This window comes from Phacochoerus africanus, chromosome 8 (assembly GCF_016906955.1).
Source record: "Phacochoerus africanus isolate WHEZ1 chromosome 8, ROS_Pafr_v1, whole genome shotgun sequence".
NCBI lineage: Eukaryota > Metazoa > Chordata > Mammalia > Artiodactyla > Suidae > Phacochoerus > Phacochoerus africanus.
This window is the reverse complement of record NC_062551.1, coordinates 135,875,237-135,901,942: the sequence shown is the minus strand read 5'-3', so window position 1 is coordinate 135,901,942 and position 26,706 is coordinate 135,875,237. Positions and strand designations below refer to the sequence as shown.

Sequence of the window (26,706 nt, the reverse complement as noted above, 5' to 3'; positions counted from 1 at the left end):
CGTTCTTTTGGCTCTGGGGCCAGAGTGCCTAAAACCACTGCATCAATCGAATCAAATATTTGAAAGCCAGAGACTGTGCAATGATTCAAATCATCTTCAGAATTACAGTCTTTAAATTCACCCTGGCCATTTCATAAGTAGATCTAGCAACTCGCTAACTGCTATCTCAGGAGAGAAAAAAAAAAAGGCATAAGCTTAATGAATTTGGTCAAACATACTGTGTAACAGATGTCCAACGTGCTGCCATGAGTTTAAATCATAAATATGATGGCTCTGTTTGGCATGGTAAAATATATTAGGAGTGTTTTATTGGTCACTGGGCAACTTACTAGATGGAAGGGGAATGACTCTGAAACATGCAGAAGCTACCTCTGGTAGCATCTCAAAAGGAGCCCTGGAGAAACACAGATAATCTGCTTGCAATGATTCATCAAGTTGGTCCTTTGTTTCCCTAATTTGAGTGTCAAGAGCAACCATGCAATAAAGAATTGCCAAGACCCGATAAGATTCTTCTCTGGCTGCTGCTTTTCCTGCCCTAACAACTGGTACTATTCATGCCTAAAGCACAAATTGAATAAACAGCTTCAAGGCTGGCAATGTTGGACAGTGTTTTGAATTTTCTGTTTTCCCTTGAAAGGCTAAATCCCATGTTCCTCACTCTCCCCCAAACACACTGCATTGATAGTCGTTGCAGCACCGATTAATTTTAACTTCCTTAATACTGAGCATAGAAGGATGCCTCCTAAGTTAAAAATAGTTCCTGTTGTATCATCAATCCAGCAATGGATTAGTGAAGATTAAAAAAGGATTGTAATGCCTTTTTTGGCCTTGAGAAAGCTCTTATTGTGCCTATGGTTCAGTTGGCCCGCTGATCATTTCCATCTTAATGTAATCTTTAACATTACACTGCTACAGGTGAGGTGTTAAGTAATACATTAAGGCAACTATTCTCACTGAGCAATTTCACAAGAAATATGTTTCCAACTAAATTAGACATTTAATAAATGTTGTTTATAATTCAATGAAGGGCTGGAGGTAGGGAGTGTATCCTTAAAACAAGCTATTGATGTGAATTCCCCTCCCCCCAATAATTATTTTTTAATTTTAATCGAAGTTCTGCATGTGAAATTATGTACTGTCAGTGCAGTAGACCAATACAAGGAGGGCACCAAAGGCATTAGATTTCTTTAAAAATAAGCAGTAAGCAGTTTTATCTCTAGCAGACAGAAATCTTTCATTTAAATTAAGAAGAATCTACAGGTCTAGTTAATCCTGGACCTGATGTGCTAACGACTTTGAACAGTTTTTAACCGTTTAGATGACCACCAGGAACTTCAAAATTTTGATCGAAAAATAAATTATAATATTTAAAACAAGTAATGAATGAAATAACTTAGATGAAAATTATGACATAAGATTGCATGAGAATAATCGGATTTTAAAAAGTAAAATTAAGGGGGAAGAGAATATCAGAAACCTTACAACTGGAAAACTGAAGTAATTTATTTGAAAAATTATTTCACGACCGACTCTTCATGCTATAAACATAAACGAAAATGCTATAAATGGGGCTATTGACATTTGGGCTGTTGGTTTGTTTTTATCAAAATCATCAAACTGAAATTCTCATTTGCAAATTTTCAAGTGGCTATCATATTCACAATCCAGTTGGGTTTTCCTTCCTTTTTACTTGATGACTTCATAAAAGATAAATAAGCCCTCGGACCAAGAGGTGGGTATACTTGCAGGGTTAACTCTCTCGTCCCAGAAATTCTACTCGGCTGAAAAGATTATTATTTGGGGGCGAGAAGGGGCGGGGGGAATACAGAGGTCTTTAGGACCCAGCAGGCGGCGGCAGGCGGCAGTTGTGTAGATCGCTGAGACACTACGAGGGTCCGGTTCAGTTTTAATTCTGTCTCTAATCTGCAACAGCAGTGCTTCCTGGGTCCCGCGGCTCCCCTGCCTACTCAGCCGCCGCTGGCCACCGGGCGAAAATCAGAGCCGCCTCCGCCCCATCAGCCACCATGGAAACCTTCCAAGAAAAAGTGACCCCGGACGCGTCTGCCTGAGGATTCCGCACAAAAGAGGTGCCCAAAATGAAGACCCTGGTGGTGAGTCATTTGTTGCAACTCCTCTGGGCAGCGGCGGGACCCCGGTGCGTGGCGTCCCTCGGGCGCACCAGAGAGCTCCAGGGTGCCTAACCCTGCGCTGCGAGGTCGCCGGTTACAAAGAAACAACTTTCTACCTGCTCCGAGTCCCCTCCCGATTCCGATTCCTTGGTTCTGCCTGGCTTGGAATCCCAGAGCCGGAATGGGAACTCGGGTTGCTGGGCTGCTGGAGCTCCCGCGGGCCAGCGGAGAGCTAGAGAAGCCGTGGAGTGGTGGGCGCTTCGCTTGGGGATGGGAATGCCCTAAAGCAACAGCCTGGCAAAAACTAAGAGGGGCGGGGAGGAGGAACCTTTGTAGACTTTCTTGGTTTCCTTGTTGGATTTCAAACTTGCAAGGATAGCCGAGGTACAGCCCCACGAGTCCAGAAAGGAGACGGTGCAAAGGCTAGACATTCTAGCATTGGAGCTGGGGCAGAGAGCCCCCTCCCCAAAGTGCGAGCCCACCCCTGCCCCCGCCGCTGGCGCGCTCTCCCTCGCTTAGCCGGGCGCAGCGCACCACCTGTCCTCTGCCGAGAGATGTGGGAGGCGGCGGCGGCCGAGAGCAGCCACGCGTGGGGAGCATCCCCTGCCGTACGCATGGGGACCTTACCTCCTCTGCCCGGGTTGCGCGCGGCCGGTGTAGGACTTGGGTCATCCCCTCCGCCCCCGGATCTCCCCCGCCCGTCTGATCATCTCGCTGGTGTCCCCGCTGGGCGCGCTCCTCCCGGGTGGGCGCTCAGCGTCTCTCCTCTGCTCTCCCCCGCCCACCCGCAGCGCCATGGTCTGGCAGTGTGTTTAGCGCTCACCACCATGTGCACCAGCTTGTTGCTCGTATACAGCAGCCTCGGCGGCCAGAAGGAGCGGCCCCCGCAGCAGCAGCAGCAGCAGCAGGCAGCGGCGACTGGCAGCGCGCAGCGGTCGGCGGAGAGCAGCCCCCCGCCGCGCCCCAAAACCCCCGCGGGACCGCGGCCGCTGGAGGGATACCTTGGCGTGGCGGACCACAAGGTGACAGCTCGCTCGCCAGCCTGCCCGCCACCCAGCCTGGGGATCCCGCACACCTGAGCTTGCCTCCTTCCCCGGGTCTGGGAGGCGCCGTGAGTAGGTGGCATTCGGAGGCTGGAAGGGGGATTGGACCCGCTGGGTGGGGTGGGATAGTTCTTACTTGGTGCGAATATATATTTGGAAAAGGAGGCAAAGTTTTTCAGGGAATAAGGATGAGATGAATGGACCCAAAGCCTAAATTCCTAACAGGAACCGTTCCTGGAAGTAGAACCGCCTCATCTCTAGAATTGCAGCTATCGCTGGGTACTGGGTTCCTGAAGTCTCGGGTTTGGCCATCAAGTCGCGCCCTAGTGGGAAGAGACCTGGGAATGGCGCGGGTACCAGTCGGATCGTACCTCCGACCGGGAACCAGAGGCTGAGTAGCAGCCAGTCGGCGGCCGCTGCTCGGGCTCGCGGATTCCTGTCTGATCTCTGCTTGGGATGCTCTGGGCTAAATTACCACAGCCCCGGGGAGCGGTGCCCAGGCAGGCGCAGAAGGCTTGAGGCACAAACTCAGCTTCCTTTGGCCTGAAACTCATCGCTGAGGACCTATTTTCCTTTGCCTTCCGGGAAGCCGCTGCATGGCTTGGCTAATAATTAATAAGATGAATTTTTAAGAAATCGAGCCTCCTTTCCCTGGAATAATAAATCTCTGGTTTCAGTGTGTGAAGCCTTTGGGAGAATCCTAATCAAGTTTCCTGATTCTCAAAAGATATTTTAATACAGTTTAAATGTATTGCCCATTATTTGAAGCTGCTAATATATTTTTACTAAAACACAGTTCCACTCTGTATATGCTTTATAAAGCTAGAATTTCTTGAAACCACCCAGCTAGCTTTTTGGTATTACTAGGTTTTATGGTTGTGAACCAAAGTAATATTTAGCAAGTGCTCCTTTTATGTGAAAAGATGGCTCTTACCGTGCATGAAAAAGTCGAACTTTTTAAAGTGGCAATCAAAATACTTTTACTCACAATATATGTAATGCTAAGGATTTTGGAGGGTACAAAAGAATTTAAGGCAGGACCCAGGCTTTAGGAACTTTGAATGCCTGTGGGTGGGTGGGGGACCAACATACTGTGAAATGTGGTTGGATGAATGAATAGATGATAGAGAGATGATAGATATAAATGTATAGGAAATGCTGGGTATAAACAGTATGGTTGGAGTACACAGATGAGAAAGATCTCTGCCTGTAGGATCAAGGAAAGTTTCTTTGAAAGAGTGGAACTTTCACTGGGAAGAATTCAGGGAAGCAGAACAAAGAGAGTGATTTTCCAGGGCAGGGGCTGGTGGTATCAACTTTTTTTTTTTTTTTTTGAAGTATAGTTGATTTGCACTGTTATGTTAGTTTAAGGCGTACAGCTCAGTGATTCAGTATATCTACAAATTATATTCTTTTCAGATTATTTTCCTTTATAGACTATTACAAAATATAGAGTTCCCTGTGCTATACAATAGGTCCTTGTTGGCTACCTATTTTATATATAATAGTGTCTGTGTTAATATGAAACGTCTTTTTTTTTTTTTTTTGGTCTTTTTGTCCTTTTTAGGGCCGCACCCGCGGCATATGGAGGTTCCCAGGCTAGGGGTTTAATCGGAGCTGTTGCTGCCAGCCTACACCATAGCCACAGCAATGCTAGATCTGAGCAGCGTCTGCAACCTACACCACAGCTCAAGGCAACACCAGATCCTTAACCCACTGAGCAAGGCCAGGGATCGAACCTGTAACCTCATGGTTCCTAGTCAGATTCGGTTCAGCTGCGCCATGAGGGGAACTCCTGAAACTTCCAATTCCCCGCCCCCCATTCCTCTTTGGTAACTGTAAATTTGTTTTCTATGCCTATGGGTCTGTTTCCATTTTGTAGGTTCACTTGTATCCTTTTTTTTTCTTTCTTTTTTTTTTTGGCAGAGCTGGCCATCAGTTTAACAGTTCCAGTTTAGATATTCTCTTTAAGTTGTTAATTGACTGCATACTTTGTATGTGTAAGCAACACATAAGGGCTGAAGTTCTAGAAAAGTTTAGACATGGACTTATGACTGTGGCTGGATGTGATATTTATGTGCAACTGGTATGTGATGAATATACTGCACATGATGGATATTCATGGCTATTGTTTAGTGGAAATGATTATCTAGCACTTGCAAAGCTTTAATTAATAGGAATGTCAAAAGGTAAATTTTCTAAAAGCTTTGATCTGTCTTTGGGAAGATATTGCTCATACTTCCTTTTCTGTGGTGTCCTGCTGGACAGACACCAAATAAGAATATTGATAGCCTAAGGCAAAATATGATGCCCTCGTGTTCTTTTCCAAAACAGTGTTTATTCACACAAATATACAGGATTCCATTTTCAATAGTTCCGAGCTTTATTTCATTAAAATGAAGCACAGGCCTTTGGGGGAAGGAAGGTGGAAATTATATGAGAAATTGAGATAACCTGTAGTATAGGTTTCATAAACTGTGAAGTGTTATGTGGTTAAAAATATGCATGGAAGACCTTGGAACTCTTTTTTATAACATAAATTAACACTTTTTAAATTGTGGTTTTTATTGAAGTATAGTTGATTTACAATGTTGTATTAGTTTCAGGTGTAGACCTTGGCCTTTTTAGCAGAGAATGAGAAATGTAACCAGGAAGGTCTTTGCAGATAACAAATAGCAATAAAATTCTTTCATAGAAAACGAGCCTCTTACAAAAATCCAAACCTAAGGGGTTCAACAAAGTTTACTCTACCCAAAGCAAAGGAACAAATGCAAATCTTAAAACCTATGCCCTCTTTCTAGGCATTATTCCAGTTGTCCCACTGGACGAAATCTAAATTTCTGCTCAGAATGTGGTTGATCTGGTTACTTTACTGCTACCCTTTAGCTGGCTGGCAATTGAGAGAGTTTCATTTCCGATGGCAATCTGCAGGTGCTTGTGTACAGTATTTATTCCTTTCCCAAAGTTGCTGTTCAAGGTAGGTTTTCTTAGCATGTCTTCCTCTAGTTTTGTTTAAGCAGAGGTAGAAATCACTTGTTAGAGCTTTGCTAGGAAATTTGTTTCCAATTAACACAGGGGAGGATAAGAAATGAAAGCCTTTCTATTCTCTATTATGTTGCCAGATGATACGCTGATTGTTTTTTTTTTTTTTTTCCCCACTCTCACATCAGGCTTTAGAAAAATTATAGGATGTGGGGACTGTGATGACCACCAAGCCATATGCTGTTGCATATTGAATCAGATTTCCAACAGACTTTCTATTTGCCATTGACTTACTGAATTTGGACAGAGTTACAGATACCATTTAGGAAAACGTTCACATCCCAGGGCTGGAGGTCCCAAAGTCTGATAAATATGCAGTGTTTATGTTAGGTTATATGATAATATTAACATAATAACTCTAAGATAAAATTCAACAGGTGGTCCTAATCCCCAGCACCTGAATTTCACAAATTACCGCCTGTCTACAATGATATAGTCTTGTCTCCTACGTGGCAGACTGAATTACTCTTTGAGATTAAATCACTATGCGTTTTGTTGAGAGACGTGCTGCAAGTCAAGCCAGTGATGAGCAATATGTGTTGAAGCTTAAAATATCACTTTCCATGGTCATATTCCCTACTTCCTCTTTCGCAGAGGATGTGAGCGGAAACTGTAATTCCAGGATGACTAAGTAAGTGAAGGCTACTGGGAGTTTCTTGTGATAATGAAGCTGTTTCATTTTCCTCTTAGATAGATTCTTTCTCTTCCTTCCCAACCCTTCCCCGACCTCTTCCCACAAATGTATCACCAACTCATTTCCATCTTGTTACATGTCTGTCACTGCAGTTACTACATCTGCATCCTGCCATTTTCTGGTCGCCGTTTTTGGAAGCCATTGATTTCTAATCAGATCTGCCAGACTAGGCAAAAAAAAAAAAAAAAAAGCCAATATTCATAGCTTGGGGAAACTTCTATCTTTAGAGTTGCAGCATAATGTATAAACAAACTAAAACACACACACACACACACTCACACACACACGGAGAATAAATCAAGCAACCCTCCAAGTCTCCCAGCAGAGTGCAGGGGGGCATGAAGCACATTCTGTCCCCAGCCTGGATTGGCTCCAGGTGGATAGAGTTGTTTGCCATCTGGTGGACCCTATGAAATGAAACCGAACTAATTCCCATTTCCAGTAGACAAGAGCCCTTATCGTAGAAGGCCCACTTGTCACCTGGGCTGCCCTTTGCTGAGATGGCTTATAAAGGAGCTGTCCATGGGGTCTGAAGCTGAGCAGCTACCTCTTCGCTCCAGGAGTAGCCCACAGGAATGGATTTTACATATACCAGTAACTTGCTTGCCCTTGGTTCTTTCCTTCCTTGAGCACTTATTTATTGAAACAAAACCAAACTGCTTAGAAGTAATAGTAGCATCACTATTAATTGGTAGATGTCTAATTGGAGTGATGAGACAAGTTAATACAAAAGTTGAAAAATAATTCAAAACCAGAAAAAAAATGCATATGCCACATAACTTCCTTTGAAATTATGACATTAAGTATTCTTCCTTTAGGAGTGCCCATCGTGGCTCAGGGATAATGAACCCAAGAGGATGCAAGTTCTATCCCTGGCCTTGCTCGAGGGGTTAAGGAACCAGTGTTGCCATGAAATGTGGTGTTAACCACAGACATGGCTTGCCTCTGGCATTGCTGTGGCTGTGGCATAGGCTGGCAGATGCAGCACCGATTCAACCTCTAGCCTGGGAACTTCCATATGCCGTTGTTACGGCCCTAAAAAGACAAAAAGAAAGTATATCATTCCCTTAGGAAGGCATATACATTCTCAAATACAAGTTTATACCATTTATTAGATCCTGTTTTATAATACATGGGGCATCCAATGAATGTTGAGTAATTTGAATCTCAAAGAAATTTAAAGTGAGCTCACTTTCAGTGCTCAAGTATTATGTAATCTACCAATGATTACGAGACGCTGTTATCACAAAGCATCCAGCAACCAAAAGGAGTCATGAAATAAACTGTATTTATCGCTCAAGTGTTCTAATAATGTGGGTTGTTTAACCGAAGAAGTGTTCTTATAACATTTATTTAAATAGTTAACCTTCCTTAATTCTGAAAGCCAGGAGTATCTCTTCAGCTTCCCACAGGAGTGATCCCAAGACTTTATGCCAACTCCAGATCGTACCTGATGGATGAGTCTGACCTCTCAAGCTCCTGGCATTCTGGCCTCCTTGCTGACCCTTGAATACTCATTATGCCCCAGGACCTTTACACTTGCTGTTTCAACTCCCTGGAAAGCTCTTGCCCAAGGTCTTTTGCATGCTGATTCCTTCTTGTCATTCACTGCACAGAGTGAACCGAACTGTATCTATCTTCTTCTGGACCACACTCTTTAAAATTTTTAAATAGCCCCTTTCTCAACAGTCATTCTTTATCATAACAGCATGTTTTATTTTCTTTGTAATACTTAACAATTTCTGAAATAATTTTAAAGCTTACTTGTCTGTTATAGCCCGCCCCCCAAGTAGAATTTAAGTGTCACGTTGGCAAAGTGTTTTTACATCCTGATGACCGGTTTAACTCCAGGCTCTAGTCTCCGACTTTGGTGGGCACACAAAAAAGTATTTATTGAAGGAAAGAAGAAACCAGGGTGCATTGGGGTTGGGATGTCCCTGGACAAGGACAGAGCAACCTCATATTATGTCAAGTCCTTTCTTTACAAGAAATACCAGTGCAGTCCCAGGATGTGGTATGTCTCATCTTCTAAGTCTGGTTGACCACTACTCCTAGTAATAATAATGAGAAGGAAGATGAAGAGAGAAATGCTTTAAACCATAAGACTCTTTGGGAATGAGATTTAGGAATGCACCATTTTAATGGGCTTCACTTATGATTCTTGTGCATGTTAAAGTTTGACAATCATTAATTGCAACATCTTAAATCATCACAATGTATAGTTCTGTAGTCAGTTTGTTCCTGGGTTTTTGAACTACTCATAGCCCTTAGTAAATATTCATTGAAGGCCCAATAGTTGCAAAATTGGGTATTCTGGAAGAAGAACATAATCCCTATCCTCAAAGAACCTTTGATCTAATTAGAAAGAAAAGACAAAGAAGCAAGAAAGGTTAAATAATAAAGCAAGTGCTGAATAATAATATGAAACCAGCAAACAGTAAATCAAGGCACTGACACTAAAAAGGAGGCAATTTCTGTGATCTTTCTCATCTATAAAACAGTGGAAATACTATTGTTACCTAACAAGTTATAAAACTTTCAAACTAAAATTCCATTATTCATTAGCCCTTTTTAATATATGTGTTGTGTTTCTATATATTATATATATGGCAGTCAGTGAATAATTAGTAAACAGCTTTGTGTATCAAAGCAACTTTAAAGTGAGTCGATTTTAAATTCAAAATATTCCATCTCTTTATAATTCTCCTTCGGCATGCCTTAGGGTCTGCTGGACTCTTGAAGGGAGTTACCTCCTGTTACCCTGTCCACCAGTCTCTGTAACAGGGTGACTATATTTTCCAAACCAAATCTCATACCTCATAGAATGATGAATTTAAACATAAATGTGTTGGCCACAAGACAGAATATGTGCCGTCAGATCTGTTCTGGAAACATGACATCTGTAATAAAGGGGATTTTTCATAACTTCTAGCGTCAAATGGCAGCTCAGTATAATTTCTGTCCTGGGAATACTGGGATAATGGGAGATTGAAGATGAGAAAAGACTGAAACATTAAAACCTATCATCCATCAGCAAATTGTTCTGAAAACCTGCTGTACACTTACTAAAGAGCCTTTGAGCAGCTGTGTAGGATTTTAGGTATAGAAAGATAAGGAATGATTTTTTTTCTTAAATAATACTATTATTGCCCATACTTTGTGATTCAAGAAAAGAATCCTCTTGGAGTTCCCATTGTGGCTCAGTGGTAATGAACCTGATTAGTATCCTTGAGGATGTGGGTTCAATCCCTGGCCTCGCTCAGTGGGTTAAGGATCTGGCAGCTCTGATTCAGCCCCTAGCCTGGGAACTAATTATGCCGCAGGCATGGCCCTAAAAAGACAAAAAGAAAAAAGGAAAGAAAAGAATCATCTTGTGATTTATGATCAAATGACCAATAAAATCTTAGGGATGGGAACATTTATGAGACATACTCAGATTCTTCTTCACAAGCTCTTTTGGTTTTAAACTCTTAGTCTGGCCTAGGACAAATAAATATTTTCTTACATTTCTATTCAACGTAGTTTCCCAAATTAAAGTCATAGGCGTGGATAGTCTCAGTTTAGACAGCGTATTGTCAGGGAAGCCTTAGCGGACCAGCAGCTCAGGTTAGATCTGAGCTGTGTTTTATCTTCATAGCCAGGATCTATGATAACACTCACTATTCTTGTTATTGTTATTTCTTGTCTAAAATTGTCTGCCTCCTCTGCTTGACAATCAGCTCCAGGAGGTTGGGAATTTTTTTCTCTTTCTGTGTCATTGAATTCTCAGCCTGGCATATAATGGGTCTTCAATAAATATTTGTTGAATAAATGATTATATCTATATGAAGATCTTAGATTTCTCCTAAAATAAGCCTACCTTGAGAGTTTCTGACCATTTGGAGTTACTGAAGAGGAATAGCTACACATCATAAATCCCAATTCTCCTGCCACCATTTGTAGTTCTGTAACTATTGCATTTCTACATTCTTGTACTAATCAGGTTTCTTAAAACATACTCAACATCTTAGAGCTTGAAGGAAAACTTCAAAATTATCAAAAGGAATTCATGAGTGGCCATGTGATTTGCCCAAAATCTAAGGTTAGTGGCAGAGCCAGGGCTAAAAATGTGGGTCTCTGACGTGAACATCATTACCATAAGGGAAATTCAGTTCCAATGTATTCTAAGCCATGACTCAACGTTATTTGAACAGAATTTATTAAAATGAAGAGCCTAGGCCTATGCGGTTATTGGAAAGAAATAAATATTTAAACATCTTATTATTCTGAAATGAATATGAGACTGTGCCTCTGGATAGTTAAAAAGAGCTCCCACCAACCACTGACTTAGCAACGCGTACTCTCAAGGCTGCATAAAATGCATGGCACCGATGTAATTGGAACAATTTGCAAATCAGAGTGGATTTTGCCTTTAAAAAGTAAACCAAGCCAAAAGGAGTGTCGTGTTTAATTATTTGCAGAAAATGTAATGACTAGACCACTCATTTAGCTGAATTACCTTCTCCACAGCGGGGCCAAAAACATCGAGAGACTCAGCTAACCAGGTGTCTGAACTACAGTTTGGCAGGTAGCCGTTGACCCCTCCTCAATTCTGAGCTGCGATTCTTACTCTAAGATAGAATTACTTGAGGCAACTAAGAACCCATTTTACCTGTGCCAGGGAAATTAACGTTGATGGTATGCTGTAGCTCAGAAGGAAAAGGAAACTTTTGAAATTGCATTCTCTTTTAATAGCTAAGAAGGTGTCAGTAGTGTTCCTGGGAACCTCACAGAGTCTGAGGACACCCTGACAGACTGAAATGCAGAGTTAAACCATTTTTTAATAAGAAGGCATATTCTGGAAATTAATTGCACATGTGGGACCTCTCCACTGACTGAGCTGCATTATTGCATTTCTCATTGACAGATCTGCTGATGTCCCTTGCATGCCTCCAATGGCTTCCCGGGGCCAGGAGGATCAAGTGCAGACTCCGCAGGAAGGCTCACAGGGCCCGAAAGAGTCTTGCATGGCCTCCTTCTCCAACCCCACCTCCCACAGCAACCTTCCACCCAGACTCCACACACACCCGGGGGACACGGCTTGCTGTTTCACACTTAACTGTGTTCTCTCCATCAAGGAATGCCCTTTCTCCTCTTATCCAGCAGGTAGGGAAAGAATCTTTCATTCAAATCCAACACAGAGCTCCCCTGATGGCTCAGCAGGTTAAGAACCTGACTAGTATCCATGAGGATGTGGTTCAATGCCTGGCCTTGCTCAGTGGGTTAAGGATCCAGCGTTGCTACAAGTTGTGGTGTAGGTCACAGATGCGGCCTGGATCCCACGTTGTTGACTGTTGTGTAGGCTGGTAGCTGCAGCTCTGACAGGCACATATTGTGCCTACTGTGTGTTAGACATAGAGAGGAAATGAAAGACAGGACTTAACTATTACCCACAGGACAATCACTGTGCAGGAAATACATTTACCATGACTGTACCTTGATAAGTGCTAAAATATTCTATCTTGTGCATGCTTTCAATCACTAAATATTGCATTATTTGTCTCCATGCTTGTCTCCCCAACGAGGCTGTACCTTCTTGAGGCCAAGGAGTTATCCATCCTAGCATCTCCAGAACTTAAAATTGTACCTCATAAGTGTCAAAATTCAACAGATTTTGTTGAATGTCAGATAAACAGAATCATGTTGTAATTATGTATAGTAGGAAGAGATTTGAACAAGTCTGGATGAGAGAATAAGAAGAATGACAGAAATGTTAAGTAGAGTCAGAAGGACTTCATGTCTTTAATTTCTTGTTCCCCTTTAAATGCAAAGCAACATTTGCTGATCTTTCATTTTGTTTTTTTGTTTTTGTTTTTGTTTTTTGTTTTTTTTTGGTCTTTTTGCCATTTCTTGAGCCGCTCCGCGGCATATGGAGGTTCCCAGGCTAGAGGTCTAATCGGAGCTGCAGTCACTGGCCTATGCCAGAGCCACAGCAACGCGGGATCCAAGCCACGTCTGCGACCTACACCACAGCTCATGACAACGCTGGATCCTTAACCCACTGAGCAAGGGCAGGGATCGAACCCGCAACCTCATGGTTCCCAGTCGGATTTGTTAACCACTGCACCACGATGGGAACTCCGACATTTGCTGATCTTTCTGGAGTGATGGAGCAAGTGCTGAGATTCAGAAATGCCTATGTTTGATAACAGTATGGTATCCTGGAAGGCGAGAGGACAGGTCCAAGCTCTTTGCTTGTTCTGAGCTCTTTGGAAAGTCATGTAACTTGTAGGCCTGAGCCAGTCTGTAGAAGAGGCAGTTAAGCTAGAATTATTCATTCTCTCATTTATCAAATAATATTGTGGGCTTACCACCGGCACTTAGTAGGCCCACACTATTATTTGATAAATAATCAAATAGTTATCACCTTTGTATCCAGGACCCAGGAGGTGACGGTGGATAAGGTGTGATCCCTGATTCCACAAAGCTTACATCTATGAAAGAAGGGGATGTGAGGAGTTCCCGTCGTGGCACAGTGGTTAACGAATCCGACTAGGAACCATGAGGTTGCGGGTTCGGTCCCTGCCCTTGCTCAGCGGCTTAACAATCCAGCGTTGCCGTGAGCTGTGGTGTAGGTTGCAGACGCGGCTCGGATCCCGCGTTGCTGTGGCTCTGGCGTAGGCCGGTGGCTACGGCTCCAATTCAACCCCTAGCCTGGGAACCTCCATATGCCGCAGGAGCGGCCCAAAGAAATAGCAAAAAAAAAAAAAAAAAAAAAGAAGGGGATGTGAAATTACAGCACAGATTTGGAAAACTTTACATGGTATGGAGATTAGATTTTCTCCTGAAAGCTTTGAGGAAATCTTTAGGGAATACATTAGAGGGGTGACCTCATCAGATGTGTGTTTCAGAGGATCACCATGGCTTTGGCCTGCCGCAGGTCAGAGAAGTCCCAGGCTATAGGAAAGGGACCTGTTGGGGGATTGTGGGTGTGATCTGAGTGAGTGATGCCGGTGGTCAGAGGAAGAGACTTAAGGCTTCTGCCTGTCCTGATCTTCTGTGATCGCCCACCGCACTGTGTCAGCATAGGCAGTCTGAGCACAGCTTTCTGAACAGCAGAAGGTCTGTGGTTGAAGATTGTCTCACAATAGTTAGTGAAGTGAGTCTGAAGATGATCCCAGATGGCACCCAGCTCTGTCTAATTTTGAACCTTGCTGTGCGTCTTCATACCACATACTGACTTGAGCAAAACAACGATGCAACAGTTAAGGCTGAAGCAAGCTGTTCATGGAGCCGCCATCACGCACACCGGCAACGACAGGAATTAAACCCTCCACCTGCAGCAGAGCCAGTGGGGTGCAGAATAAATGTGCCCGAAGGAGAGATTTATTATGTCATAGTTTTACTGGGAGAGACTTGATTCTAGAATAGTCTTGTCAAGGAAGACTTTGATGCCTAGGAAATCTCACCAGGTACAGATCTGTTGGAAGTAAGGGGAGGAGGGTGGCTTCCTTCCTTTCGTTCCCATGTAGTTAGCAATTAGCAATGATCATTCTTTTACATCACTGAAGTTTGTTAACGTCTAAGAAAAGTTTCTATTTCCCATGCATCTGAAGGAAGATTTTGTCAGGGGCCGGGAGAGGAGGGGGTCTGGTTCCTCATTCATTCAAAGGCATTTGGTTGGGAGCAAAAATATATATACATCTGAAGGAACTCTGGTTTTATGGGCTAGTGCTTGGAGTTACTTGGCAATGTCGCACCTGCCAGGCTGCCATCAGGGATTTCCAAGTTGTCTCCTGTTACCCAAGGAGTATGTGCTTCCACTCTTTAGGGCAATGCGTAAAGCTGGATCATTTCATTTTTATTCCTCTTGTTGCAAGTTTTGAACAGAATGCTGGAAGTGATGACATTCTGCTTGTTTTCCTGAACATGGAGAAGGGAAAGGGGATTATAGGAATTTGTGTGTGTTCATCACTACCAATGAAGAAGAAGCTTTACCTTGTTGCAGGAGCCAACATGAATCCCATGAAGAATTATGCCCATTACTCTTAGTACCAAACCTGTGTTTGGTTTTTGGCTCCATGTGAAACGTGATGGGGTTTTAATTCAAAAGTTCAGAAATAAAAGTCAGAGAAAGCTGTCATAAGAGAACAGGGTATCCTGCCTGAATGAGCCTGCAGTAGTGAAGTGTAAAGATGAAATATCTGGACCCAGGACCAAGAGTAAGGACCAGAGTGAAAAATAAGTCCACAAGCTTCTTCCCTATCATCAGAGGAGTTTTCTTTCGGGCCATAAATCATTAAATCGGATCTTTGTTTTGGTGCCTGAACTTTCTCCTTTATCCTCTGAATTGAAGCATCCACTGAGTCCTTATGATTCACTTTTGTTGCTGTTATTGTTTACAAGAAATCCACTTCATTTTTTTATTGAAGCATAGTTGCTATACAATATTATCTAAGTTATAGGTGTAGAATATAGTGATTCACAATTGTCAAATGTTATACTCCATTTATAGTTATTGTAAAATATCAATATACTGTGATGTACAGTATATCCTTGTAGCTTATTTTGTATCCAATAGTTTGTACCTCTGACTTCCTTACCCCTTTATTGCCCCTCTGCCCTCTTCCTTTTCCCCACGGATAAGCACAAGTTTGTCCTCTATATCTGTCTGATCCACTTTTTCAAATGTTTGTATTGGGGTGACACGTATATAACATAAAAACTCGACATTTGAGTCAGTGGCATTTTACTTAATTCACAGTGACGTCAGTCATCACCATTACTTCTAAAATTTTTCATTTCCCCAAACAGGGACACAGTAGCCATTAAGTAATAACTCCCCATTCTCTCCTCCCTCTAGCTCCTATAATCTCCATTCTGCCTTCATTCAGTCCCTATGAATTTGCCTATTCCAGATATTTCAGTAGTTCAGTATTTGTCATTTTACATCAGACATTTCACTTAGCATAACCTTTTCATCCATGTTATAGCATGTATCAGAACTTTGTTCCTTTTCATGACTGAGTAATATCCCATTTTGTGGATAAGCCACATTTTGTTTATCCACTCATCTTTTGATGAACATTTGGGCTATTTTCATCCTTTGGCCACTGGGAATGATGCTACAATGAACAGTGGCACTCTTACTGATTTTTTGACATACCTCCTTCCTTTTCTCTCCTTTCCCATCCCCATGACAGCACCTGAGTCTCCAGCTCCTATCACCTCACACCTGTGACGGCCATTCTACCCCTAGCTGTTCCCACTTTCATGCAAGAAAATACAAATAGGAGTTCCCACTGTGTCTCAGCAGGTTAAGAACCCAACATAGTGTCCACGAGGATGCACGTTCAATCCCTGGCCTCACTCAGTGGGTTAAGGACTCAGCATTGCTGCAAATTGCCATACAGGTTGCAGATGTGACTGGGATTCAACATTGCTGTGGCTGTGGGAGTGTGGGAGTAGGCCAGCAGCTGTGGCTCCAATTCAACCACTAGCCTGGAAACTTCCAGACATGGTCCTAAAGATTTAAAAAAGAAAAAGAAAAAGAAGTTTAAAAAAATAAAGAGAAGGAGAAGCCATTAATTGCACTGATTATATTTGTCTAAAAATAATGTGAACATTTTGAAAAATAAAGAGGGGAAATAGTCTCATAATTCTACCACTTTGGTTAAGTAATGATATAATTTTGTTTTATTTCTGCCAGTTTTCTTGCATTGCATTATTTTTTAAAACCTAAATGTGAACATGTTACGTGTGGTTTTTTTATAAAGTGCTTATGATTTAAAGTCTGTTTTGTTTCCATTTTCCTGATAGCCATAAAGATTTCCTTTGATTGGCATTTGCCTTTTATATCTTTTTATATCCTAAAACTTTTCATCTTTTTGTATACTTAATGTTTTATGTATGTCCAGACCTGTCCCTAATATTTGCAAGCCTGAGGCAAGAGTACAAATGGAGGCCCATATACATCCTAGTTGCTTTAATCAGTAATTGTATCTTCATTTAGGAAAGATTTTCAAATTTCAAAGATTTCATCTGACCTATCACACTATGGATTTCATCAGAATCATTCTCTTGCACATTTTATTGTTTGATCAATAATTAAATCTTAAGTTAAAAATGGATAACATCATACTTGAGAATTTTATGTGGGTAATGCTTGACAAAAGCCTGCCCACATGCATTATCTACAATGTTAAAAAATGTAAACAGACTGCTTGTTTGAAGATTTTCTATTTATTTTTTATCCCCCCCTGAGGCCCTATGAAGTTGCCTATTCCAGATATTTTATAAAGTTCATATGTTTATTTTAGAACAATCTAAAATTCTTCTCTTTCTACCTCCTTTCCCCACCCGTACACACTCTGAAGCAGTGACAGCTTCCATTTTAGCAGCAGTACAACCCACAAATCTTCATGGCATTTGCATACAGTGGGCTTTTGTTTCAAGGATAGAGAATAAGAAATATGGAAAGCACTTTTTCTGGAGCCTGAATGATGTTAGTTATAAGAGTGGATGTTTGTGCGTATGGATAATGCCGTGACAATGGAGAGGTGCCCCTGTCGTCTTTGCTATAATTTGTGCATTGTTTGTGATGTGCTGTGCCCATTAAGCAGTGCTTCTCACACGTTAATGTGCAGACGAATCACCTGAGGACCTTATTAAAATGTAGATTTCAATCTTTAGGTCTAGTTTGGGACCTGAGAATCTGCATTTCTAACAGGGACTCCATGCAGCTCTTGGTCTAAGAACCACATTTGGAGTAGCAAGACTGAAACCAAGGGCCCTGGCGTTTATATCTTGTATAAAGAGCATATAGCGAGAATTAATTTTTAATCTAAATTTATAATCATTGTCTTTAAGAGTTTAGTTCATTTACATTTAATGTGATTTTTGCTATATATTACTGATATATTGGAGGGTTTTTTTGTTTCTGTTTTTGTTTGGCCGTGCCTGTGGCATGTGCAAGTTCCCAGGCCAGGAATCGAACCCCACCACAGCAGCCACCCAAGCCACTTCAGCGACAATGCCAGATCCTTAACCCACTGCACCACAAGAGAACTCCGGACTGGAGAGTTTTTAAAATCTCTTTGAAACATTGGCTTTGTATTTGCCTCTTTTTCTGTGCCTTTTTTTCTCTTTTCTTTTTCTCCCTTCCTCTGGACCAGTGGAGTTTTGGGTGGGGGAGTAGAGAAGGGGTTGTCTTACTCTATTTTTTAACCTATGCTGGCTTCGAAGTTATACTCTTGATTTCTATTCTTTTAATGTTATTTTTGAAATTTTAGCATGAATACTTGCCAAAGTCATAAGTTAATTAGTATCTTTATCCTCCTTCCAGATAATTCAAGGACCTGAGAACACTAACTCTGATCAGCCCAAACACTAATTTTGCATGCTATTGTATTGAAGTATTTTATTTCTCTTTTATCAAGCCTAACAAATTGAATATTAGCATTGTTATTGTCATTGTTTCATATAATCAGTATTTATTTAGATTTACCTACATATCACCAATTTTTTGGTTTATTATTTCTTCTTGCAACTTAGATTTCCATTATCTTTCTTCCTGAAATAAATTTTGTAGAAGTTCCATTAGTCGTAAACACAATTTTAGTTTTTCTGGAAATATCTTTGTTCACATTCTGGAACGTGAATACAATTCAAAATTGCCAGTTATTTTCTCTCTCACTATTTTGAAGGCCTTATTCCTAGGCTTTTTCCCCTCTTGTTGAATATTGAGCTATTTGCTATCAGGCTAATTGCCATTACTTTTTTGGTAATCTAAACCATTATCTCTCTAAATATAGTGTCACTCCTTCATTCTCTTTGTAATGTTTTGTTTATTTGTCTATGCTGCATTCTGGGTAATTTTTTCTGATTGTTTTAGTTTGCTAATTTTCTATTCAGCTATGTATAATCTCTTATTTAACTCATCCACCAAATGTCTTTTCACCAAGTATTTCATTTTATTGTCTTTTCGTGTTTTTTTTTGTTTGTTTGTTTGTTTGTTTGTTTGTTTAAGGGCCACACCTGCAGCATATGGAGGTTCCCAGGCTAGGGGTCTAATCGGAGCTGTAGCTTCCAGCCTACACCACAGCCACAGCAATGCCAGATCTTTAACCCACTGAGTGAGGCCAGGGATTGAACCTACAACCTCATGGTTCCTAGTCTGATTCTTTTCCACTGTGCCATGATAGGAACTCCGTCAAGTATTTCATTTTAATAATTTTATTCATCGTTTCTAGATTTACCCCCCAAATCGTCCTGGTCTTTTTTCATAGTGTCTTCTTCCTCATGTACCTTTTATTTCCATATGTGATAACTCCAATATCTTAAATCTTTGCAAGTCTAGGAATTTTTTTTTACTGATTTTATTCAAGGAAACATCTCTTTATGTGTTTTGTTTGTGTTTGTGTGGATGTGTATTTTTATTGTGATTCCAGGTACATCTGGATTATGTCTTTGGAAATTCTTGGTTGAAAGTGCATTCCTCCAAAGATAGCTTTCTTTTGCTTCTGCCATGCTCCTGAGGTCCACACGAACAGAGAAATACCACATTTAAATGAGCCTGACCTTCTGCACACATGCCAGTAGTGTGAATGCAAACTTCAAATCTACCTGCTCTTTTGAATTCTCAAGGAAGATTGTCTACTCCCTTCACCCAGAGCCAAGGACACAATAGATAGGTTTTCTTATACTTTTCCTGCATTGGGTAGATTTTCTAGTTCACTCTTTTCTTGAAGGTTATAGCTTTAAAAGGTTCCCCGTGCTTACTCAAGCTCAAGGCTGTGCCTCGTGTCCCTCCACATGGCTGCTGAAATCCAAGGCTCCAGATGAAAGGATCAGCACTTACCCTTAGAGCAGCAGCTGTCTGCATTGCCCACTCCTTGTGCTAGATTTGTACTCTGGCTTCATTTTCCAACCCTGTGCATTTCCCTTACTTTTTTGTTAACTTTCTCAAGAGTTTTAAACATTTTATTCAGCTTTTTTAGGAAGGTGGCTCCCTGAGTGCTTGTATCAGTGGCAGATTTTTCAATATTATTTTTTAAAATAAATATATGGTTATCGTGGTTAATTTAGAAATATAGAAAAGCAGAAGAATAAAGTTAAAATCCCCAGGAAATATTTTAAACTAGAGATGGCATAACCATTGTAAAAACTTTGGAATATTTTCTTCATGTCTTTTTTTCTACATACATTATTTTTGCATAGATGAGTTCACACCATATGTATCAATTTAAGCATAATTAAAAGATATTCACAAGTGGGAAAGTGGAGGATTATATAGAGAGGTTGGCAGCAAATAATATCAAACCTTTCCAATAAAACTCTCTATTATGCAGACTTCTATTTGTAGAAGGTGAAAATATTTTTTATTTAGTAATTCTTTTAGCACAGTATCCCAACCATACAAAAAAAATTTAATAGTGTTGGAATAGAACAGTATCGGTAATTGATTTAGATGGTCATCAAATGTGGCAAAAGATTTCATCTAAGGCATAGACTTGTAAAAAAAAAATAAGAAGAGATCTAGTCCTATGAATAGAATAAAAATCTTAAGAGGAACAACTGAGGAAGGACTTTAAGGGTAACCTTACCCCCAAACCAAAGAACCCAGAAGAAAATGTAGTCCATGCTGGATTTCTCATTTTGGATTTAAATTAGATAAGGGAAGACTCCTGTGTCATTTTTGCCTCCACTTTCTTATTGCTTTAATTTATCTGTTTGGCTGGAATATACATATAAATCACTTTTCCAATAGAAATAAATAGGTGGATGGACTTCGATTCCTTGCCTAGCTGATATTCTTAGATGCTTTCAATTCAGCTGTTAAAAAATTCTTGGATAACAAAATTTTTTTACTTCTCATCTCTCAGCTAGATGCACTGGGGGATACAATAGAACTCTAACCTGGGGCTGCCAGTACGTTTAGGAAAAAAACAGACAATAAAGCAGTTGTTCAATAAATGTTTCTCCATCTGATTTGTTTTTTAATAACAGCTTTATTCATATATAATTCACCCTTTAGAAGTGTACAACTCATTGGTTTTTAGCATATTCACAGACTTGTGCAATCATCACCATAGTCTAATTTTAAAACATTTTCATGTCCCCTAAAAGAAACCCTATACTCATTAGCAATTCCTTCTCATTTTCCTCTTTCCCTATTCCCTGGCTACCGCTCATCTCCTTTCTATTGCTGTGGATACCTGTTCTGGACATTTCATAGAAAAGAAAGCGTTCAACATTTGGCTTCTTTCACTTAGCATAATTTTTAAAGCTTCATTCAGGAGTTCCCATTGTGGCTCAATGGGTTAAGGACCTGATGTTGTCTCTGTAAGGATGCAGATTCAATCCCTGACACCCTCAGTGGGTGGGTTCAGGATCCGGCATTGCCACAAGCTGTAGCATAGGTCACAGATGTGGCTCAGATCCAGTGTTGCATGGCTGTGGTATAGGCCTGCAGCTGCCGCTCTGATTCAGCCCCTAGCCTGGAAACTTCCATATGCCACAGGTGTGGCCATAAAAACAAACAAAACCAAACAAAAACAAAGAAACTTCATTCGTGTGTCAGACCTTCTTTCTTCCTTATCGCTGAATGAAATTCCCTTGTTAGGATATAATACATTTTATTTATCCATTCATCGGTTGAATGACATTTGGATTTTTCCATTTCCACCTTTTGACTATTAAATATAATGAATATGAACATTCAAATATAAGTTTTTGTGTGAACACATGCTTTCATTTTTCCTGGGTATAAACCTAGGAGTGGAACTGCTGGATCAATATGGCAATCCAGGATTTAACTTTTTGAGGAACTGTCAATGCTTTTCCAGAGACTGCTCCATTTTACCCCCCCCCAGCAATGTATAAGGGTTCTAGATTTGTCTACATTCTTGCCAACACTTTTTATCATCTGTCTTTTTTTATTCTAGCCATCCTAATAGGTGTGAAGTAGTCTCTCATTGTGGTTTTAATTTGCATTAACCTAATAAAACATAGTTTTTAATTTTGATGATGCTAACTTATCCATTGTTTTCTTCTATCACTTGTGCTTTTGGTGTCATGTTTTTAAAAAGCATCGCCTAATCCAAGATCATGAAATTTTTCCTATGTTTTATTCTAAGTGTGTGATCCAGTTTGAATTAATTGTGTATATGATGGGACATTGGGGTCCAACTTCATTTTACATCTTGCATGTGGGTATACAGTTGCCCCAACTCTACTTGTTGAAAAGAATTATTCTTTCTCCATTCATTTGCCAAGGGATCCTTGTCCAAAATAAGTCATTCATAAATATAAGGGTTTATCTGTGAATTCTCAATTCTATTTCATCAATTATTTTATATAAATAGTCACTAGCCATACCAGGTATCACATGTTCTTACATGCTTAACACTGGCAAGGATAATGATTATCAATGGTCATAGAAAATAATCATGGTCTATTATTTCCATGGGAAGGTCCTGGGAAGATGCTTGGGCAGCCGAGTTTGTTTGGTCTATATAGACTTAGCATAGGTCTACTTTGTACACTACTGAGTAAGTAGTTAAGAGATTGTAAAATTTCTCAGGTCTCTCAGAGCTCACATTTGCAGGAAGTTTGACTTCACAACTCATACATAATAGTCTCAAATAAAAGTATTCCCATGAGAGTGTTACTAGGGACAGAGGAAAAAGACTCTGCCTCTTTTATTGCTGCCATTATTATTTAGGGCTTCTTTGCTCTTTTGCTGTTGTTTCAAAAGATTGCATTTTTCCAATAAGCAAAACCATAGGTGGATCTTAAATAGGGAGAGCTGTGTTTAGGATTTTTGTTTTCTTTAATCACAGTGATTTTCCATTTACCCTGGAAGACAGTCATGATTACTTGTAAGCAGTGAAGATAAATGGGATTTCTAAAACATCTTTATGAATATCTATTTGTTTATGAACAGAGTAAAAGCAGTATCCCAAACTTTTCCTTCAATTCTAGCAACATCTGAACATCTTTTAAATATTCCACCCAAACTAATCCTGTTTCTAAAAAATAAGGTTATTGTTGCATGTCTAAGGTGGAAAAACAGAAAACCCCTAAGCAACACCACACAATCATATATTTTTAAAGAAAGAACGTCACTTGTAGCTGATAACAGAGGAACTAAGGGGGGAAAATCAAGGTTCTTGTATCTGAAGTACTTTGAGCAAGAAACGAGTGAACAAAAAATACACATGATTAAGCCTCTCATTTTAAGTTTTTGCACCTCAGTCCACTCGGTTGTGGAAAAAAAAAGGGGGGAGGAAGATGATTAAATATACAGTGGAGTAATGGCTGCCTCTAGCTGCTTTGTAGGCTGTTCCTCAGGATGAATCAACATGTCTTAGTCATCCATCATAACTTGTTTATTCTTACCAGCACTTGCTGCAATGCCCATATTCTTTGCTGTAGCCCCAAGCATGAGAGATTACAAGAGAGCACAATTTTGTTGTAAATATAATTCATATATTTACTCTTTTTAAAATTTATCTCATTAAAATATAGTTGATTTACAATGTTGTATTAATTTAAGCTGTGCAGCAAAGTGATTCAGTTATACTTATATATTATTTTTCATATTCCATTCCATTATGGTTTATACAGGATATTGAATATAGTTCCCTGGGCAGAACAGACTTTATTGTTTTTCCATCCTATATATAATAGTTTGCATCTGCTAGCCCCAAACTCCTAAAACATCACTTCCCACCCCACCTTGCCCATTGACAAGCACAAGTCTGTTCCCTATGTCCATGAGTCTGTTTCTGTTTTGTAGATGAGTTCATTTGTGTCATATTTTAGATTCCATATATAAGTGATGTTATGTGGTATTTGTCCTTCTCTTTCTGACTTACTTCCCTTAGTGTGATAATCGCTAAGTCCATCCATGTTGCTGCCAATGCCACTATTTCACTCCTTTTTATGACTGAGTAGTATTCCATTGTGTATATGTACCACATCTTCTGTATCCATTCCTCTGTCAGTGAACATTTAGGTTGTTTCCATGTCTTGGCTACTGTGAATAGTCCTGATATGAACATAGGGGTGCATGTATATTTTTCAATAAAAGTTTTGTCCCCATCTATGCCCAGGAGTGGGATTGCTGGATCATATGGTAGCTCTATATTTAGTTTTTCTCAGGTACCTCCATACTGTTTTCCACAGAGGTTGTACCAATTTATATTCCCACCAACAGTGCAAGAAGGTTCCCTTTGCTCCATACCCTCTCTAGCATTTGTTATTCGTAGATTGATTAATGATGGCCATACTGACCAGCGTAGGTGGTACCTCATTGTAATTTTGATTTGCATTTCTGTAATCATATATTCTCTCTTTAATTACACCTCTAGTCTTGGAAAGCATAGGAAATATTACACTAGAAAAAATGAATCGTGGGAGATTTGGAGACCCAGAACTCAGGAAATAGCTTTATCAAAACTTTGTTAATAGGGAAGGAAAGAAGGAGGAAAGGAAGGAAGGAGGAAGGGATGGATGGACAGACTTGTATTCCATCCCTCATCCCAGAAAAAGATGAAATCACATTATGGCATTATTCAGACGTATTATGGTGTAACAGGTGAGTGAAAGGAAGGCAGAGGCACCAGAAAAGGAGAATTGTAGTATGATGCTTGAGAACATGGCCTTTGGAGACAGAGACCAGATTTCAGTCCTAGATCTGCCATTCATTGACTGTGATTTGGGGCAGTTCACTTTATTTTTGAACCTCAGTTCCCTCAGTAATACATAAGGAGTAGCAATATCTGCCTCACTGGATTATTGGGAGCATTTAATAAGATAATAATAAGATAATAAATGTTATTCCTTTAGTATGAGACCCAACACATAGGAAGCACTCAGGAAATACTGGTCATTAATAGAAGATGCTAATTATACTTGAGTTTTCTTTACATAGCCCATCAAATGTAAACATTTTCAAATCAGTCATGAGTGGTAGGCTTTTAGATTTTTTTCCCTTACATTTGAAATAAGTTCACTACAATGCTGTCATGGAAAGCCTCTGAATAAGAAACTATCATTTTTTTCTACCATTTGCCTTTCTAAAATCTGTCAAATCTCTAAAGTTTCCCCCTTGACCTTACTGGAAGCTGAAACAAAAACTGAATTATCATAAAACTTTTTGAGGTTTGCTTTGAATCTTCTTTGGATGTACATGAATGAGGTCTCCTGGTCACTGACCTGTCAACCTGAATGGGCCCCTCACAGGGCAGAGAATGTGCACCCCCCTCCTGGCCACCCCCCCTGTGGCAGCAGTGTCTCAGATCTTAAGGCGTTTCATGTGCAGAGTTGTCAGCTAAGTGCAGTTAATAATATTAGGTGACATGACACTTTGGAGCACAGAAGAGGCAGGGGGGGAACTTGAGGTAAAGAAACTTTGTATCTAGCTGTGCCCAATAGACTTTTCCTATGGATTTTATGGGTACCCTGTTGTCACTTGTCATTTGGTGATGGAGACCATACTCAAAAGGAAAACAATCCTTACCTTTCAAAATGTTGTCTCTCAGCAGTGTAACTTCATGAGTGAAGATGGTAATATTCCAATAGTTAATGAAAACTGTTTAAAATGGAACTAATCAACAAACTCAGTAAAGTTGTGAGATATGAAATCAGCATACAGAAAGCAGTTGTATTTCTATACAACAAAATATCTGGAAAAGAAATAAAACAATTTTATTCAAAATGGCATCAAAAACAATAAAATACTTAAAAAAAATCTATTAACCAAGGAAAGATCTGTGCAATGAAAACTATAAGACTTTGGCAAAATAAACTGAAGAGGACACAAGCAAATAGAAAAATATCCTGTGTTTGCAGATCAGAAGAATTAATAGTTAAAATGCATATATTATCCAAAGCCATTTATGGAATCAATGGACTCGCTATCAAAATTCCAATGGAATTTTTCATAAAAATAGAAAAGCACTAAAATGTGTATGGAACCATAAAGCCCACAATAGTCATAGTAATCTGAGAAAGAACAAAACATGGCATGACCTTCCTGATTTAAAACTATCCTTCAAAGTTATATTAATCAAAACAGTATGGCACTGGTATCAAACTAGAGACCTAGACCAATGGAACCAAATATAGCACAGAAATAAACCCCCACTTAAACAGTCAATTAATAACCTGACAAGGCTCCAAGAATACTCAATGCGGAAAGAATAATCTCTTCAATAAATGGTGCTGGGAAAACTGGATGACCACTTATTGAAAAATGAGGTTAGATTCCTATCTTATAGCACTCACAAAAGAGAACTCAAAATGGATTAAAGATATGGCTTGAAGCCATAAAATTCCTAGAAGAAAACATAGGGGGAAAAGCTCCTAGATGTTGATCTTGGCAAGAAATTTTTGGACATGACACCAAAAGCACAAACAACAAAGTAAAAAATCAACAAGTGGGATTACATCACACTAAAAGAAAAATCAACAAAATGAAAAGGCCACCTACAGAATGGGAGAAATATTTTCAAACCATATTCTATAAAGAGCAAATATCCAAAATATATAAACTCAGACAACTCAACATTAAAAAAAGAAAAAAGATCGGAGTTCCCATCATGGCGCAGTGGTTAACGAATCCGACTAGGAACCATGAGGTTGCGGGTTCGGTCCCTGCCCTTGCTCAGTGGGTTAACGGTCCGGCGTTGCCGTGAGCTGTGGTGTAGGTTGCAGACACGGCTCGGATCCCGAGTTGCTGTGGCTCTGGCGTAGGCCGGTGGCTACAGCTCCGATTCAACCCCTAGCCTGGGAACCTCCATATGCCGCGGGA

General features: G+C 40.2%; 1 protein-coding gene across 1 annotated transcript in view; it reads left to right on the top strand.

The window, feature by feature from the left end:
- The first annotated feature begins 1,836 nt into the window (after positions 1–1,836).
- Positions 1,837–26,706, top strand: part of ST6GALNAC5 (ST6 N-acetylgalactosaminide alpha-2,6-sialyltransferase 5) — a 183,082-nt gene continuing 158,212 nt past the window's right edge. The window contains exons 1-2 of the mRNA XM_047794364.1: positions 1,837–2,111; positions 2,921–3,151. Of these exons, the coding sequence (XP_047650320.1) occupies positions 2,097–2,111; positions 2,921–3,151 (246 nt within the window). The 5' untranslated portion in view covers positions 1,837–2,096. The remainder of the gene's footprint in view (positions 2,112–2,920; positions 3,152–26,706) is intronic.